Source organism: Hyperoodon ampullatus (genome assembly GCF_949752795.1).
Source record: "Hyperoodon ampullatus genome assembly, chromosome: 10".
NCBI lineage: Eukaryota > Metazoa > Chordata > Mammalia > Artiodactyla > Ziphiidae > Hyperoodon > Hyperoodon ampullatus.
Window position 1 is genome coordinate 101,545,477 of NC_136923.1, and position 20,041 is coordinate 101,565,517.

The 20,041-nt window shown below is 44.3% G+C and overlaps 1 protein-coding gene across 1 annotated transcript in view; it reads left to right on the plus strand.

Annotated features, from left to right (window-relative positions):
• F13A1 (coagulation factor XIII A chain) overlaps window positions 1-20,041 on the plus strand; it is a gene marked incomplete at both ends in the record, with an annotated part of 137,104 nt that overhangs the window by 82,473 nt on the left and 34,590 nt on the right. Inside the window, 2 exons of the mRNA XM_079713970.1 lie at window positions 14,208-14,311; window positions 15,687-15,775. Of these exons, the coding sequence (XP_079570096.1) occupies window positions 14,208-14,311; window positions 15,687-15,775 (193 nt within the window). The remainder of the gene's footprint in view (window positions 1-14,207; window positions 14,312-15,686; window positions 15,776-20,041) is intronic.

The window sequence follows — 20,041 nt, forward strand, 5'->3', positions numbered from 1 at the left end:
GGGACACGCCAGACCGTGGAGCACAGGGATTAAAGGGCTCCGTCGGGTCTGGGTCATGCACCAAGCAGCTGTGTGACCTTGGGCAAGGCACAACCTCTCTGTGCCTCTCTTTTGTCCTCTAAAGTGGAGATGGCAAAATTTGCAAGCATAACAGGTGCCTAATGACTGTTAGCTGCTGTTATTGTGTTCATTACTAGTCACACAGCTGGAATTTCTTGGAGGCAATATGTTGCCGTCAACCTAAGCACCTTGAAGCAGTCGGGAGGAGAGGGGTGCCCGGTGTCCTAAGATGACTGTGCTATTTCTGTCACTTTGGGCCATTTTAAAAACAAAAGCAGAAACTTTGCCTCCTCAGTGCAAACACCAGTGAACCCTAGAAGTTACAGAGGTTCCAGAAAACCAAAAGTATTTCTAAGCCCCTCCCTGATTGAGGGGGCTGGTGGTGGCTGTCCCTGGACACGTCCACCAGTTTATGGTCACCACAGCCACCCCCCACATCAAGCTCTGGCTTGGGCAGTCACGGGCTGTGTGACCTTGAGAAAATGTCTTTACCTCTCTGAGCTTCTTCATTGGTAGAATGACGGTAAACTTAGTAGTTACCAATTAAATGGCAATTTAACGAGGCCATTTAAAGTACTTCCCACAGGGCTAGGTCCAGAGGGAGTGCTCAGTTGGCACCTGCTGATGAGATTAGTAATGACCACTGGTAAGAAATGGGGGCTACCTGAGCTGCAGGGTTGGCGAGCGGGGGTGGGGCTGGGCAGAAAGCTGACAGAGGCTGAGGCGGGGCAGGGAGGATTCGGTTGGCATCAGCTGAGCACCCAGAGGCCACTGCAGCATGGCTGGCAACACGTGGCCGACAAATTTCCTAGCACGGGTCTCAGGAGCCACCGGCCTCACCCAAGTCCCCCAGCCTCACTTCCCTCTGTAGGCTCCACTCAAACTCTTGGTTGTACGTGGCCCCTGCCCACCTCTTTCTAAAGGAAGCCACGAGAATGATTTCCTGGTTCTCTCTCCTGTGTCTCCACCATCTCTTCGACACTGAGGTCCTGATGGTACAGGATGTGGTAAATTAATTTGTCCAGTTGGGTCTTGGTGACCCACGACATCCTCTTTTCCACGGCTCAGCTGGGTCCCGTGTCCCCAAAGCAGAAATAAGGCAGCACGAGGGTTCAGAGGGAGAGCTCAAGGATGCACGCGAAGGTGTGTTGTGCGCAGTGTGATCCAGAGCCGAGAGGGGTGAGGTCTGGATTTCACCCCGCACTCTCACCCTTTCCCTTTACCACCGCAGACCATCCAGCACCGACTGCTTACAGGCCTGCTTCCTGGTCCGTCACCTTAGGTCCCTGCATGTGTATTTCCTCTCCCAGAGAGCCTCACCTTGCCAGGGGCAGCAATTTTGCCCAGAGTGGACATGCTATTGATGCCGACAGAGGGAAGAGTGGGCTTCTTAGTGATTCAGGAGAGGGAGGGCCCGAGGAACCTTAGAAGGGCACAGCTGGGCAGCGGAATTGCACCTTGGGTTCCCAACTGAAATTCCAGGAGGACCAACACAAGGTAACATACCCTGGAAGGAGCAATTTAAGCCTCCTGTCCCCAGCATGCTCATGGGTTTGGAGTTATGTGTAACCTCTGGGAGATGGCATCCATGAATCACGGTGGACAGTTTAATGAAGATGCTTGTGCAATGTCCTGCTGCAATCTAAACAGTGAATAGGGATACGGGGCTCACAATGGGCAGGAGTAAAGTGACCCTTCATCCACCTCCTGAAAGAACTCAGCTTGGTCACCTCATCATACGATGGTCACAGTGGAAATGGAAACAATTTTAAAAGAAAGGGATGGTGGCGCTTATTAGGGTCATGAAAGGTATTCCAGGAAAAGGCTCCTCTCCTTCTAAATGAAGGTGTTATCCTGTGTCCCGCTGCTGGAGAGGATGTAGCCAGATTTGATGATTCTGGGTGAAAGATCTGTGCCCACCTCTTGACTTCCCTCCACCAGTAGGCAACCCCCATGGGAGAAGCCTTGTCTGATGTATTTTACTTTTGCCAACAGGGTGCAAGGCAAAGAGCAAGGACTTGATAAATGGAATTGGTTGGAAAAATTTTAAATGCTGATTTAACAGATAAATCTCATTTAATTCATTCAACAAACACTATTATACACTAATACTTCCAAATACCAGATGCTAAGGATTCAAGAGATTAACTAGGTCTCTGCCCTTGAGGAGCTCCATCCAGTGTTCATGAGTGAAACAACCACATACAGTACACACTATAAAAGTATAAGGTGGGCTCTAAGGTGAGCCAAGGGTCATGGAGACGAGGGGAAGGGGCTTCCGTCCTAAACCCAGGGGAGCAGGGGGAAGGCTGTTCACAGGGTCAGCGGCCGCAGACTCAAAGCCGGTATCCCCCTGCAATCTTCTGGCTGTGCTGTTCAAAGATAGAATGCCCAGGAAATGACCTTGGCCCACAGATAAAACTCAGGGGTATAAGTCTAAGGGGCTGAGATGAGACAACCAGAGGTCAGTCTGTTTCAAGGACCAGGCAGGAAGGAATGGAGTTTCATGCAGAGTTATCCCATATTATTATGACTACAGTTGTTGAATATTGAAACTCACTCTCTCAAGATCCAGCCCCTTGCTACTTCTTCTTGTACGACCTCAAGAACATCTGGCTCTTTGTCCTCTTCCTGAAAGGGCTAATGCCCCCCAAGGCTGTACATTCACAAGAGGCAGGTGGAGTCAATACTGTTTGGGGATGGGGATGGGGGTGGGTCGCTATTACCATCTATCACCACCTCTCCCGCTTCCCTACCCGCTGTCCAATCCCAGGTTCTGCCTCCTTTCAGACAAACCCACCCCTCACTCTTAGTTTTAGAGGGTCCGACAGTCAACAGTGTTCAAGAGTCTCTCTTGGCGCCAACAGCTTCCTAGACCCTGACTCCTTCTGGTCCATCTTCTAGGCCTCTCCTTCATGCACCCCTTTCGATCCTGCTCACATTCCCAGAGGAAGGTCTTCATTTCTGGATGATGGAGTTCCAAGTAGGGTGGGTAGGAGCATGTGCTGCTCATGCCCTCAGGATGTGAAGAGAAGGGGCTGTGCACCTGTGTGCACACCAAGGCCCATAGGCTGACCCTTCTGCTTCTCAGAGGCCAGCTGATTGGCCAATCGGCAGATGTAGAAAATTGCCTAACTCAGAGTTTTAAGCATCTCATATGATATTAAAAATAATTGGAAAGATGATGAATGCTACAACAATTAACAAGAGTCTTTCTTTCCTTTATTGCCTTTTCATTTCAAATTAAGTAGGTTTGATTAAACTGGCTTTCTCAATTTAATGTTTTAAAATAATTGTGAACTAGCAAATTTGTATTTATCAGTTTCAGCTCAAAGTTGGGACAATCTAAGAAATAGTCAGTGATCCAAGTGGAAAGAAATTGCAATTTTATTTTGTTTTTCCTTAGGATCTCATGGAAAAACACCAAATCAAGTCAAACTATTCTTATAGTTTCTTTCCCTCCCTCTCTCTCCATGGCTCACAGCAATATGGTTAGCTGTGCCACTGACTGGCTGAGTGACTTTGGGCAAGTTGCTTTATTTCTCTGAGCCTTAATTTTCTCATATGGCTTTGGATTTAATGAGGTATAGGGTCACCTTCAGCGCCAAAATTATTATTTTTTCAATAAATGTCACTGTTCTTCCAGCCAGGCCTTTCCTCCCACAGTTAGCGGGTTCTGTCATGTGCTCTGAGTGAAGATCTGCTTGCCTTCACAGGACCAGGCTGTGATCCACTCACCCACATATAGGTGCTGCTTTGCAAACTGTCTTCACATCAGCTCTCCAGGAAGAAAAGACACAGAAATCAAACACGCCACAGAAAATTGCTGTAACTCTTTGGCTGGCCTCAATGCACCTGATTCTTAAAAAAAAAAAAAAAAAAAAAAAAAATCCCAACTTCCTTCAGTACTTTTTGGAAAGAGTACAGTTGTTATTGTTTTGTTGTGTTTTTCAGTCCAAATGCAGAAAACTCTGCTGCAATGGGTAGCATTGAATCTATAACAAAGCTCTTTCAAAGCAACTTTTATAGCAGAAGTTAAGCAGCTTTCACACCTGGGATCCAGCCCTGGGTTTAACACAGTCCCACCAATCCTAATTCTAATTGCAGTCTGCACACTTGGCATGCTGGTTTGCACATCATAGGTGCAATTTTGAAATTCAGATTGATCCACTTTGTACATTGTTTTTAGATGCTCGGTATGCTCCAACTAGTTGAACTTTCATATTGTTATATTACCCTAACTTTTAATCATGGTGTATGAAAAGAAGAATTATCCAAAAATGAACTCCAAGTAAAAAAATATAGAAGAAATATTCTGAATATAAGCCAAAATGTTTAAGATGCTTACGAGTTTGTAAAATTATCCTGTGATGTATCCAAGTTACCAATTCTGAACAGCTACCAAAGATATTTCTTTTCAAATAAATTATCTAGTTAACCATATTACCGTCAGCCAAATAGTTTTTGAGAAAATCACCTGGAGCTATATCACGAGACCTGTCATTAGAGAACTAAGAATATATGCTGTGAATCCACACCAGAGTCTTGAAGGAAAGATTGAAAAAGTTATTTGCTACCTCCAAGAATCACAATAGCTCATGCTTATGGAATACTTTCTTTGTGCCAGGCCCTAAGCTAAGTGAGTGACATGTATTGATTCATTTAATCCTTTTAACAACCTGTTAAGGTACTACTATTATTGTCCTCACTTATAAGTGAAGAAACTGAGGCACAGGAACTTAACCATGGTCACCAGCCTTCTAGCTTCCATGGCTTCTGATAGGAAGTCATTTTTAATTCTATTGATAATCCCTTGTATATAACAAATCACTTTTTTTGTATGCTGTCTTCAAGATTGTCCCTTTATCTTCAGCTTTGGACAGTTTGACTATGAGGATTTTAGGTGTATATCCCTTTGAGTTTATCCTCTTTGGGTCTTTTAACTTCTAGGATGTGTATATTCATATCTGTCATCAAATTTGGAAAGTTTTCAGCTATTATTTTTCCAAATATTCTTTCTCTCTTTCCCTTCCTTCAGGGAGGTTCATTATGAGTATGTCCCACATGCCTTGGGGCTCTGTTCATTTTTCTTCATATTTTTCTTCTGTTATTCAGATTAGATCATTTCAGTTGACTTATCTTCAAGTTCACTGGTTCTTTATTCTTTCTGATCAAATCTGCTTTTGAGACCCTCTAGTGAATTTTTTGAAATTTTTATTCCAGTTATTATACTTTTCAGCTCCAGAATTTCTGTTTGATTCCTTTCCATAATTTCTATCTCTTCATTGATATTCTCTATTTAGTTAGACATTGCTGCCATGGTTCCCTTTAGGTCTTTGAATATGTTTATAATGGCTGAATTAAAATCTTTGTCTAGTAAGCCCAGTGTCTTGGCTTCCTTAGTGACAGTTTCTTTTGACTGGTTCTTTTTTTCACTGTGTATGGGCCATACTTCTCTGTTTCTTTGTGTCTTGTAATTTTTGTTAAAACCTGGACTTTTAAATAATATAATGTGTTAACTCTGCAAACAGGATATCCTGATCTCCAGAATTTGTTGTTGATGTTTTGTTGTTGTTGTTGCTCTTGTTTGTTTAGTGACTTTCCTGGACTAATTCTGTAAGATCTGTATTCATCATGCATGACCGCTGAAGTCTCTGCTGGATAAACTCAGTGGACAGCTAATTGTCTTCAGTGTTCCAGCAGGAAGTACACAATTCTGCTGTAGCCTTCATTTCCTGCTTGCACAGAGTCTAAAGTTCAGCCAGAGGTGAGAGTTTAGGACCTTTCCTGGGCATGCTTACAGACCTGTACATCTGTGTGGCCATCTAGATTCTCAGGAGTGTGTCAGAAGTGTTCAAAGTCCCCTAAGGAAATTTCAGTCCCTCCTGTTAAATTTTTTGGGACAGCCTTTTATTATCCCCAGTTGGTATCACCTCTTCAGGTACCTATACTATTAAACAGTTGCTTCTAGTTGGTTTTGAAAAACATCCTATAGATAGGGCTATTTGCACATAGTAAGCTCTGAATCAGATCAAATAAAAATAAGCCCTGGGAACGGAACTTTTCAGAGGGCTGCCACACAGGTTAATAGTGACAATTCTTTTATTGAATTTTAGGGAGTTCCAAGCCCATTTTCTCCTCTTTGTTGTTTGCTAGGCTGCACGTTTTTATGGCTACCATAGTTGTAAGGCTGTTCATTTTCAAGACTACAATGGAGCTAGGGAGAGAGGGGTGGAAATAAGGCAAATTAAAATGCCACAAAGCTCACAGTTCTGAGATTCTTTTGTTCTTGTTGAGTAAATCCTCCTTATATTGTTGCAAATCTTTGATTCATTTCCAGAGTTCTGGAAAAGTTGGTTTTGATCATGTTTGTTAGTATCCTCATTATTTTTATGAAGGAGCAGATTTTTGGAGGCCCTTACTCTGCCATTCTGGGAGTGTTTCTCCAGAACACACTTTTAACCACCCTACAAGTGGTTCCAAATTGGGGGCCTACCACACCCCTTGAAGGGTTTACATTTTGTAGGAATAGTTTGGTATCTAATACCATCTTCCTGACATATATCTGAAATACATATTATTTTATGTATTTTTATTTCTTCATTTCTTCTATACATTATAGGGCATTATATTATCTTTTAGAAATTGTGTATAGAAATCTGTGGACTTCATTTCAGTATAATAGAGGGGTGTTACAAAATATTTGTTTTAAAACTAGGAAGGGACATTAATTTTTGAAGGTTGAAAATCACTGCACTAGACTCTCCTCCCATTCCTTTCATATATCTACCCTAGTCCTGCAGCTACAATATCTCCAAAGAGTGCCTGCAGTTCCTGTTCTACTCGAGTTCCACTTAACAGTGAACGAAGAGGGAGTTTGGGAGGTAAATAAAATCAGAGGTCATTACAAATACCTCTCGGGAAATTAGAATAAAAAAGAAAGTGGGAGCCATCTAATAAACCACATAGAAGGTACTAAGGCATTTTTCATAACAAGAAAAATGTCATGTTTTAGTTAATCATAAATTCTGCTTAAGAGAGTCACCATATATACTGATCAAAAGTTACCAGTTTTCAAATAATTAAAAGCTAATAAAATATGTACCTCCTGAGCTATACTGAATGCAATTTAATTTCTTTTGATGATTAATAAGACCTCTAGAAAAATGTCATATAAATAAGAGCTTTTAGAATATATACTCATAAACAGCTTTATAATGCAAAGCAGTTATTTTGGTACCTACTAAGATTGTTGGTTGTATTTTTTAAAACTCCTTTCAATAATTATGGATAAACTTGGCCAGAATTTATTATAGAAAGCTTTTTATACCTTAGAGTCATCCTCTAAATCCAATCTTTTCTTAATTTTCAGCAGGAATATCAATTGGTAATTTGCTATGCAAGAGAGAGAGGTAAAGGGGTTCAGGGTACTATTTTCAAAGTAAATCCAGCAAGGGGAACTCAGCAGAATTACAGAAGGCCTTCTGTTAAGTACTGTGTCAAATGTGGCTCATATGGATGGGTGTCATCTACTTCCTGAACATTTTGAAGGTTCCATTTTGGTCTGTCACACATGCCATCTTCAGCCCCTTAACTGGGTCTTTCGTGCTACATCAGACTGTGCTTAAACTGTGACTTCTTTTTTTTTTTAAATACATTTATTTATTTATTTTTGGCTGTGTTGGGTCTTCGTTGCTGTGTGCGGGCTTTCTCTAGTTGCGGCGAGTGGGGGTTACTCTTTGTTGCAGTGCGCGGGCTCCTCTTTGCAGTGGCTTCTCTTGTTGCAGAGCATGGGCTTAGGCACACAGGCTTCAGTAGTTGTGGCACACAGGCTCAGTAGTTGTGGCTCACGGGCTCTAGAGCACAAGCTCAGTAGTTGTTGTGCACAGGCTTAGTTGCTCCGCAGCACGTGGGATCTTCCTGGACCAGGGCTCGAACCCGTGTCCCCTGCATTGGCCGGCAGATTCTTAACCACTGTGCCACCAGGGAAGCCCTAAACTGTGACTTCTTAATGAACATCATAGGATCCCTTCCCTGCATATAATAAGCAAAAACAAACACCTTCATTACTTTCTCTTTTTTCCTGATGGGTGATTGGTTCCTACAGGGGGCACTGGCTTGGTCTCCACCTGATTGGACTTTTGGCCTTCGGTGGAGAAGACCCCAGAGGAACTCCAAATGCCCCTTCCTGGTTTCAGCACTCCAACAATGAGCAGCTGCATTCTGAACTAGCGTGGTTCTCCCAGCTCCCAGCTCCATAAAAGATTCCTCCAGCATTCTTCCCTTCCTCTGAATAATTCCTTTCTGTTGTCTTGCTTCATTACCTTTCCCAACTGGCAAGGTTTTTCTTGGTCCAAACTTTTGTTTCCACTTTGGAATGTCTTACTAGGCAAGCCTCAGAGTCCACCAACCCGTCTCCACTTCTTTCCCACACCCCCTCAACCCCCTTCGTTACTGGAGTGACCAGAGTTCAACAAGTCCAGGGCGTGCTGTCGTTTTTGTCACCAGTATCATTGCCTGTGTCAGGAGTATAACAACAGGGCCAGAGAGGTAGGGCTGTGCCCATCTGCGACAAGCACAAATAGTTTGCAAGATAGACCAGGGCCTTTCTTCTACCCCCTGTCATTTGTAAAATAGAAGAATTCAAAGACTTGGTTTACACTTGAAGTTGGTCCAAGACATCTCTGCCCCGGCTTTCTCTCAATCTTATTTGTGCTCTCCCTTGAGCCCTAATAAAGCTGCAGAAACAAAATTACAGTCCCACGTCTCTTTCTTCCCTTTTAGGGAAGAAAACCTTTCTGCACAGATTGCAGATGAGATGACCCTGTGGAATGTTTAAGCAGTTAGCCAAGTTAAAGGCAGTAAAGGCCTCCTTGCTTAAATTATCCACTCTATTTTCTTTGAACACACAGCACACAGAGCCCCGAAGCCCATCCTGGTCTCAGCTGCGTTTTCTGTCCAGTCTGCACCCTCCCATGGGCACTTGTCACTCTGGATGTGACCTTAGCCAGTTGTTACAACTGTGCTCTTCCTTCTTTAATAAAAAAGAGTCCTCTTAATGGTTGTTTTTTTGGGGAGTGAGAGGGACTAGTATATATTTATTATAAAAATTTCAAACATTACAGAAAAAAGTATAAAAATAAGAGTCATCCACTTTCTAGCTACTCAGAACATTTACAACATTTTGCTAAGCATTCTTTAATGGGTCCCTTTGCATATTGTATTCATTTTTTATTGCTGCATAACAAATTTCCAAAACCTTGGCAGCTTAAAACAACACAAACTTATTATCCAACAGTCTCTGTAGGCGAAGGGTTTGGGCCCAGGTTAACTGGGTCCTCTGCTTAGGGTCTCAAATGATGGCAATCAAAGTGTTAGCCTGGACTGTGGTCCCCTCTGATGCTCAGGGCTCTCTTCCAAGCTCATTCAGGTTCTTGGAAAAATTCAGTTCCTTGCAGCTGTAGAACTCATGGAAGCTTCCATCTTCTTCGAGGCCAGCAGGAGAATGTCTTTGCTGCTTCATATCTCTAGCTTGCTATGTTCCAGACCTCCCAGATTTAAAGGCTCACGTGATTAGGTCAGGCCTACTTGATAATCTCCTTTTTAATTAACTCAAAATCAACAGCTTACTTACCTTAATTACGTCTGCAAAATCCTCTTTGCCATGTAAAAATGTAATCACAGGAGCAACATCCCATCCTATTCATAGACTTCACCCACATTCAAAGGGAGGGATTTATACAAGTGTGAGGATCATTTACGTTCTGCCTTCCACACATATATACATACACAATGAACACTGTACCCGGTGTTCTGTAGCGTGATTTTTAAAAATTGATATGCCATGGTTATTTTTCCTACCTAATCAATACAGATCTGATTTTTATGGCTGAATAGTATTTTATTTTGTGATTTAAAATAGTTAATCACATATTGGACAGTTTCTGATTTTCCTTCTTAAAAATTATGCAAGGATGAACATTTCACATTCTTGTCTTTGCAAGTGTGTAATGCTAAGGAAAGGAGTTTACCAAATCAAAGGATAAACTAAACCAATGCTGCCATGTCCCTTCCAGGGTCCTCCAGCAGTGCACGGTGCTGCTTTGCTAGTGAGGCTCTGCTTTTGGTGAAGATTCTCTGCATCTTTTGCTCTGATACTGCCAAATTACTACATCCTTGAAAGGAGTTCTAGAAATCACTAGCTGCCACTGCAGGAAACATACAGGAAGTAACATAAAGTAAAGATGTGATGTTCACTTGTCACCTCCCTCATCTCCCCAAAGAAGTTATTTTCAATTTGATTAAATAACTTTTGACGAGATGGGGGCTTTATTTTAATTTCGACCCTGCTTCTTTAGAAAAAGACAACAAGGATACTAGATCACATTGAAGGTTGATAATCTTTTTAACTTTAAAAGGACACTGCATATTTTGATGGTATGGTGGGAAGTCAGGCTTCAAATGAAGGCTCTGAGAGAATACAAAACCGTGAATCTTAAAAACAAACACACAAAGATTTAATTATGCCTGCCTGCCTTGCTAGGAGATATCCTTGCCTTTCAAGCAACCAATACTTTGTGAGCACCTCCTATGGGCCAGTTCTAGTTCTGGGAATGTGATGGTGAACAGGCAGGCGGAGCTCACAAAATGAATCCACACACTGTGCAAGTGCATGATGAAACAGCAAGATACATTTATCTAGATGCAGATCTAGTTTAAAAAGCTTTAAAATAAAAAAAAACTTTCCAAGAAGCATATATATTTTCCCAGCCTGGATAGTAGGTAAACGGAATTCAGCAATGTCTGTAAATGTTAACCCCTTTCATAGGGGAATTTGAGATGTAAAAGGCAGGCGTGTATAACCAGAAATACTGAGCATCCAGCCCAAAGGGGACCCTTGTGGCATGGGTGGCCCAGGACGCATTTTCCCTGGCCATTCCTGAGCAGAGAGAATGGCATGATGGACAAAGCCCCATTTCTTCAGAGGTTGCATCCTCTTCCTCTGCTCGTGGCAATCTGGGAGCCCAGCTACCGCCCTTCCACCCGTTGACTAAGGCCAACCCCTCCAGAGCATAAGTTCTGTTCACTTCACCCACTGCTACAAGTTCCTGACCCTCTTATTAAACTCTTCCACCCCAAACACACAAATAAGGTCTCAGTCTTAGGTGAGAGTGGAAGAGACCGTGAGTACAGAGAGAAGAAACCTTTCCCCATCTCCTGGTCATTTGAAAAGAAAGAAAATCCTCAAAGCAATGTCTTTACCTGAGATCTGAAATGCAAAGCTTATTTATCTTGTTCAAGGCTAACCTGGCCCAGGATACTTGAATTTAAATAAGGAGGTTCTGGGGCCTATTACCCTAGGGCGGTGCTGGTGAAAGCCAGGGTTGCTAAACATCGCAGGCTGTGTGGGAAGCGTGACTGTGGCCATTTGGGATTGCAAATGTCTCACTGCTGTTCTTTCTGGATCTCTCTGCCTGATGGTGCGATGTTTACCGTTCTTAAGGGGGGCTAGCGTTGCTTATTACCTGATCACCGGGACCTTCCTTCCAGCTTCAGAGCAAAGATAGAGGCTTTCAGGTGGGAGCCAGCCTCATGCTCCTGCCCCGACACCTCACACCTTGACCCTGACCTACACCTGCACCCCCGTCCCCTGCAGACAATGCCTCGCTCCCCACACTTGTGCATGGCGCCGCTCTGCACCTCATCCTCCTGCATCCTTGGTATCTGAGCCTTTTTTTAATTCCATCTCTCCCTTTATTCTATCTTTATCTCACCCCCTCTCCACTGGTTCTTCCTCCATAGACATGACAATCTCTCCTAACGTAAAAATAATCAAAACAATCTTCCCGCGTTGCGTTATTTTCTAGCCACTGCCCTATCGTCTCGTCTTGCATTCACAACCTAGGTCACCCTTGGGGGAGAAATCCACTCCGCAAATCCACTCCGCATTTCTCCCCTCCTGTTCCCTCTGCGTCTGGCGTTTGCACTCACCACTCACCGCCATCAGCAAGAAAGACGCCAGTGGCTTCCTACGTCAATTCCGAGTGTCACGTGTGTATATAAAAATGCCTCTTGGGTTTCATCCTTTGAGTTTCTCACGGGCACTCGAGTTCATCATGTCCCAAATGAACATGTCACCCACCCAACACCAGCCCCCAACACTAAGCTTCTCTTCTTCCTTCACCCAGTCTTGGTGAATGGAACCATCACACTCCCTGGAAACTCAAGAGCTTCCTCAACACTCACGGTTCCCTTCTCCACGGTGATGAGGGGAAACTCAGCTCAGTCTCTGGTCCTCACCCAGCTGCCACAAATACAGATCTGCGAATTTAACTGGCCCAAGGATAAAGCCCAAATATTTAACTTGGGATAAAAGGACCTCACAATCTCGTCCTCACCAACAACATAGCTCAGTGTTTAAAAGCATGGATCCTGCAGCTCTATCACTAACTCACTGTGCAACCTCAGGCAAGATTCTTAACCTCTCTGTGCTTCCGTTTCCTCCCTTGTACATGGGGGATATAATAACAATACCTTTCTCACAGAGTACTGGGAACGCCATATGTATTCACGTACATAAAGACTTTAGAACAGTGCCTGGCATACAGTAAGTGCTATGTGTATCTGACAGTCTTGTGATGTACTGCCCATTTTCACCTGCCAATCCTCTTCTGCCATGCACACAAGTATGCATACATGCTACTCACCAGCCACAACAGCATACAGGTCACCAAACACACCATGTTGGCTATTTCTTGTCTCCACAGCTTTGTTCTTTGTCCTTTTGTTAATCTGCTAAACTCCCATTTATTTTGGGGGACTCAGCTCAAATATCACTTCTGCTGTGGTGCCTTCCCTCCTGCCCCAAGGGCTTCCCCACTGAGCCCCGATTGTACCCCAAATGAATTTCCCCTGTAGCATGCATCACTTCAATCAATTATTTTTAAAAGTCAGAGAGTTACCATGTTTGAGCACTTATCTTATGCCAGACCCTGTTCTAAGTGCTGTACATGTTTAGCTTGTTTAAGCCTCACAGCAAACCTATGAAATGTTTTAACAATTGGTTTCTGTGTTGGGCAAGAACCTATGACTTGATCATGACTGGGTGTCCAGCATGGTGCCTGGTGCATGATGGGCCCATAGATAAGTGAATACCTCTGAACTGAGCCAATCAAAGATGAGCTGAACTCAGAGAGAGATAGACACATGCACGAATGACTGACACTGAAGGACACTGAGGAATGGGTGGATGGTAGCTGGATCTGAAATTCACCAGTGCTATAAACAAAGGCTGCTGTAACTACCTCGTGCTGCCATTAAATTGTTCTTACTATATGAATATTTTCTATAATGCCGACAGGTTAATGTGCTCCTATTTGTTTCTGTAATGTCATATAATTTCAGGTCTTTCCGAGGACATAATAATACAATTCATGATGATATTTTTATCCCATGCTCTTGCTTCAAGGGTCCCTTGCTGAGTCTGAAAAGTTTTGCCTGGCCTTCAGCTCATGGGTCACCCACCTTTGATAAAGTGTAAAGAGACACTCACCCTGATAACCTTTCCTTCTTGTTGGACACCAGATGGAAATTTGCCACAAATTACAGACAGCTAAAATCAGGAGTTAACATTACAGTTTCTATGGCAATAGTCTAAGCCCATAAACAAAAGCATTCTGTTGCTTAATTGTTACAAAGGGATTTGCTTTTTATAAATCTAATATACATATAAATATAAAAGGAATTTAAAGATAATATGTATTTCAGTTTTAATTAAATTTTCTTCCCTGCCATATCCCTTGAGCCCATAGTAAATTCTGTTTCATTAGGCAATAGACAAGGGTTAAGATCAAAATTGTTTAAGGCATTGATTAGAATATCTCTGGGTGGCCTTGAAGCTGATATTAGTGGGAGAGAGAGCAATGTCCAGCCATATGAGTGCCACCCCAGGGGTGCCAGTAGAAAAGGACCTGCACAGAAAACTTAAGTCTAGAGCCCCAGTATATCTCTGGGAAGCTTCCAGCTAGCTTAAGCCATTCCAGTAATTTATAGATAGCATAGTCACAGGATTTTGGGTCATTTTTTTATTTCCTGGAGCATTGAATGTGATGGGAATTTTAATCTCGCTGGGGTGGTGTTTTTTTAAGGAACTACCACTGCTGGAACGAAGCCTGGATGACGAGGCCTGATCTTCCCGTTGGGTTTGGAGGTTGGCAAGTCGTGGACAGCACCCCACAGGAAAACAGCGACGGTAAACACCGCATCCTCCCTCAGGGAAATGGATGTACTACTAAACTTTATTTTGCTTTTATGATTGCATTTGATGTGTGGGAAACACTCCCTCCCAGTGGGAAGCAGCATCAGAAGTGTGCTTCCTGGGCACATGTACAGGGTTGACTACCTGCCAGTCAGGTTTAACTTCATTTCACTGGTCGTCTTTACTCTGATTATTTTGTAACTTTTCGGGGGAAAAAAGCATAAAACTTAACATATATAACTCATCGATTCTTGCTTTGATAAGCAGTTTTGAAGACAAGAGAAAAAGTATCTGGGTAAGCACTTTTGCTAGGCTATAAAATATACTTCAGCCCTGCCTGATAAACAGTGATAAGATAGAAGGCAGTGGTGAAAATAAAGAACTCAAAAAATAATTACAGATCATCCTTTAAATTGTTGTTTTTCCAGACGCTGATTTCTTTTTAGGTTGTGTGATTTCTTTCAAATCTTGAGTATGTAGGTACTTACCTTCTAACGTGTGTGCTAAGTAGTGGCAGCTATGACTGCCCCCCCACCGAATTTTTATAAAATCACATACATCATAAGGCCCCATTTCTCTTTAGCATGATGATAAAAATCAGTGGTCTAGGACATGACTTTTATCTCCCCAGGTGTTGATATAAGATATTGATGTGTGCATACATATATACACAAAAACATTCATTACATACACATAAGGGAACGCCAGTACAATACTGGATTTTAAGAGAGAAATTTCAACACTTTCTGATGTTCCGGATTATATATCATGACGAGATAGCTGGGTGACTAAAGGCAGCTAATCGCTTATTAACAAGAGATGCTGGACTTTCAAAGGGCTTTGTAAAAGTCAGCGTGGGCCTACTGACTTCCTGAGTGCACGTGGTCCATGTGTGTGGCTAATATCCAGATTCTCCAGTTAAACTTGACCTGTGTCCATAACGTCCAAACACAAAAAAACAAAAGTGAAAACAAACAAACAACAACACAAATACTGAAGACGGATCACTGTTTCCAACATTCCAGATACGAGTTATAAAAGGATAAGCCCTATGTAAGCCAGCGCTGAGCACCAACACACTTGAGTCTGTTTGTAGTTGGAAGAGTAGATGCAGAAATAGTGTTGCCCTATATTCTTTTCGTGGCTTCAAATTTTGGTCTGCAGAGTCATTTCCAGCAATTCCCTCTTGATTACACACGTGGGTCATTCACCCGCTCCGGCCATGGAAAGCACTGGGGCTACCTCGGTGATGAAGCGGACGAACATTTGTCTCTACAGAGTCACCTCAGGGCTATGATCCAGATCAGCTCTGTATCTGGACAGAACTGACGATGGCAAACTCATGCTCTCCCTCCTCTGTGTGATACAGGGATGTATCGGTGTGGCCCGGCCTCTGTTCAAGCCATTAAGCACGGCAATGTTTGCTTCCAGTTTGACGCACCCTTCGTTTTTGCAGAGGTAAGTGGAAAGCTGGGGAAAAGAGCTGCTTTCCTTCCCAACCTCTTAACACATCAAAAAATAAGGTACTGGACTGTTACTTCTAAATTTCCCAGGTACATAGTGTATGCTTCATGTTTACAAAGTTAACTAGACATCATTCCAACCCCCAGGCACTGCGTGCTAAATGCAGTTCTTACTTAAACATTTTTCTCTCCTTGATGTTTTGAGATTTTTCTGCCGGAAAGCAGTTGCTTTATTAACCTTAGCTTAGTTCTCTGTACCCCTGAAGTAGGTATCAACTGCTCCCAAGAAATTAAGTGACTAAATGAATCACTCAACAACAAGTTGGTGGAGGCGGTCCATGAATTGAAATGGCAGCGTGTACTTCTTCACCCTGAGACTAGCCCAACAGTTCACGTGGAACAACACCCAAACACACCCCAACTACCGTCTTAGTCTGCGAACTCCAATCCATTTCCTGCCATTCCAGGCCATCCTCCAACAGTGGAGACAGAGAGTACAGCTGCTGGAATACGGAGGGGACAAGAGGGTCTGGAACACTGCACACTAAAGGGTGGATAGGGACGGTTTGGGAAAGGGTCTGAAATTCTGCAAGAACTGGATGGAGGTCGGAAGCAGAGAGGGCAGTTCAAGGGTGCTCCAAAGAGAGCTCAGAAAGTCAAATTAAATGTAAGAGACATCAGGTGAAGGAGAAGGCCAGGAGGCTGCTGAAGGTAGGAGTGAGGAACAGAGATTTATGAGAGGCTGAGAGGCAGGACTGACCTAGAGTATAATTTCACGAATGAACGCAATGAAATAATGCCTACTGCTGTGGAATCACTTTGCCTACCATCCGATGCTCTTAGCAACCCTTTAAAATGGGTGTTATAATTCTTCCCATTTTACAGAAAAGAAAAATGAGGCAAAGAGTAGTTAAATAACCTTCCCACAATCATCTAACCAACAAAGAGTAGGGCTAAGATTTAAAGCCAGGCAGGCGCCTGAGCTCATGCCAGTAAACACCACTTTCTGCTACTATTCTAGAATGAGCAAATGTCTATTATCACTATGTGCCAGGCACTGTGGGCATTCAGAAGCCTGTGTCCTTAAGTAACTTGATTCTTGATGGAGACGGTGGTACCTAAACACAGCAACGTTTAAATAACAATAACACAAGGGGTGCTATGGAACTAAATGTCAGATGAGCAATGTAGGTGATAAATGACTTGCGTTTAAGTTAATTGAGAAATATGAGCTGGGAGCTGAGCCAGGACAACAAAGGCCACAAGACCCTGTCTAGGGACAGTGATCTGGGATCAGACACAAGGACAGCTACATGAGAGCCACAGTACGATGAGTGGAGTATTACAGGAGCCCATGGAAGGAGGGCCAGGGACGCTCCCTGGAGGGGGTAGAGCTGAAGCAAGTCTGGACGGATGATTAGTAATTATTCAGGCAAAGGGGGGAAGAAAGAAGCCAGAGGAAGGAAAGCATTTTCCAGAGAGGAGAAAACTTGAGCCTCCGAATGGTATGTGCAGACAATTAAAAACTATACAGGGGGCTTCCCGGGTGGCGCAGTGGTTGAGAGTCCGCCTGGCGATGCAGGGGACACGGGTTCGTGCCCTGGTCTGGGAAGATCCCACATGCCGCGGAGCGGCTGGGCCCATGAGCCATGGCCGCTGAGCCTGCGCGTCCGGAGCCTGTGCTCCGCAACGGGAGAGGCCACAACAGTGAGAGGCACGCGTATCACACACACACACACACAAAAACTATACAGGCTCATGAAAAGTGATGTGCTGGGAGGCGTCAAATGATGACAGCTGAAGGAACTAGACATGGGACCTTCTGTCCTGAGAAACGGGCACCTCGTCCTGTAAACGAGAGGCTTCCCACGGGGAAGGGACGGGAACCTGTGCAGCACGGCCTTGAAGGGAAGGCCTCGGGCCGGGGACACGGGAAGGCTGGGATGTTACCCCACACCCAAACCAGACAAACGGTGACAGGCCTGGGAAATGTTTCGGAAATAAGCCAAAGCAGAAATGTAAATTACACAGAAGGAACAGTGTCTCTTCTACTGTTCCTACCATTACAGTTTCTAGAAGCCTTGGGAGAACAGGCAGACTGTATTTGGAATTTCACCCTCTCGACTTCATTTTGAGATTTAAAGATTTATCCAATCCTCCCCAGCTGCCCTCTGATCATCTCTGATGCCTCGAGCACTTCTTAATGGGAAATCACTCTAAAACTCGCCAAGCCTTGTTTCTGTATTTTTATTATGCTTTGTTGCTGCGAAGGGGAGAGGAACAGCCTCCCTCCAAGAGCGAATTGCCTAAGAGCTGTTAATGCGAACGCTTTCTGCTGTTATTAAATATAGATCGGGGTGTTGTGAATGTCATCGGGACGCTCAGGTTATAATTACTCCTCTCTCACCCACTGCAGACTTGTCTGACAGCGTGTAGGATTGCTGCTTTGGCACGGGCTGAGCTTCAGGGCTGAGCCATTTATAGGAGATGCTCCAAGTGCTGAAAAGTGCGTGAGGACTCTTTTCTCGAGGGTCCTAAAGTAGGACTCCATGGGGCGCGTCAGATTTCACTTTAATGAGAGTCTATGTGACTCAGGTCCTAGACAGCATCCTCCCTCCCTTTCCCGCCTCCTTGCTGCCTAAGCTTGCCTCTCCCTAACCCCAGCCACGTCAGCCGGAACGTGCCTTTTCTTGCCTCTCGGCAGGCTGACTTTCTTGGTCACTCCTTACTCATTTCCGGGCCAGATCAAGCATCATGTTCGTTGACATCCTTTGGTTTTCTCAGGGCTTTTTTAGTGAAAGCACAACCCCAAATAAGGGAGGTATGCACGAAAAGCATCCTACCTCTGCCTTTCTCTTCTCCTCCGTTTTGGAAATCTACCCTTCCCATTTCTAGATTTCTTCCAGGGATTGAAGCTTACTTCTCTACCCGCCTCCCTTCTCATGCCCTCAGCCCTGCGGTGAGTTTCTTGGTTCTGGAGGCTGTTCGGCCTGTCCTCCCTGACTCCTGGGGACCTGGGGCTCCTAAAGAGAGCAGAACGGTTCTCAGTGTCGGGGCTACTTTCCCCATTCCCACGCAATTCCCACGTTCACTAAGCATCAGGAACTGCTGCTTCTCTTCTGTCTTAGCTTCTTCTAGTTGTGTCTGTTGACCCCCTCACGCCGTCCCACTCAAACTCACACACACACACGCACACGCACACACCCATTTTCCCTCCCTGGCCCCGAGCTAATTTTCACGGCAGCAGTGACAGGCTCCTCGGGGCCGCAGTCACCACCCCATTGCTCTAGAAGCCACACCTCCCCTTGCTCTGGGCCAGCAGTTCCCTGTACACTAACTGTGCAACTGCTCCTGTGCAGAGTCTTCGTTCTCAATTCAAGGTTGTTTATTTTCCTACCACTTATTAGATGCAGCCCATTTTCTGGCATCCCCTAGTCTGAGCTAAAATAATTCACCCGTTCGTTCAAATACCCTATGAAACTTTGAAATCATCTTGGCTTCTCTTCTTAACCTTCCTCAGGCATCCTGCCGGGAATATAATACCTTCCAATAAGATCACAGATCCAACCACGCCAGCGATCTCCATCATTACCCTCTGAGCTCTGAACAGCACTGAGATCTGGGACGTCTGCCCCTAAATCATCTGCTTCCGCCTTGCTTGCCCCTTTCCTGTTTATTCTCCACAAACCAGCCAGAAGTATCCTTCATAATGTAAATAGAAACGTGTCCCTTCCCTGCCCCAAACCTTCTAATGGATTCGCATCACTTTTACAATACACTGAAGCATAAATCATTACAAGAGTCTGTGTGATCTGGACCCTGGCTTCCCCTCCACCCCCATGCCTTGCTCATTTCCTTCCAGCCATACTGACCTTCTTGCTCTTCTGTCAGAGCCTTTACACATGCTGTTCCTTTGGCTGTGACAGCTCCTCCCCTCGCCTCCACCCCACTTCGCATGTCCTGTTCCCTCCCTGCATCCCGATCGCTGTTCAGCTCACGTCCTCGAAGAGACCTTCAGTGACACCACCTCCCACCTGAAACATCACCACCTGCCCTGTTGTTTCCGTCCTTCTGCTCTGACTCAGTGTTATTATTTCTCTCCTTGCTAGAACGTTAAGTGCCACGCGGGTAGGCTCTTGTTGGCTTCTCATCGCTGAAAGCAGGGTCTGGCACATGGCAGCCACCAGTAAATACATGAGTGAATAGAGCAAGCAAAAGCGTGTGCATAGTACCCTGCTGAGAGCAGTATCCCAGAGAGACA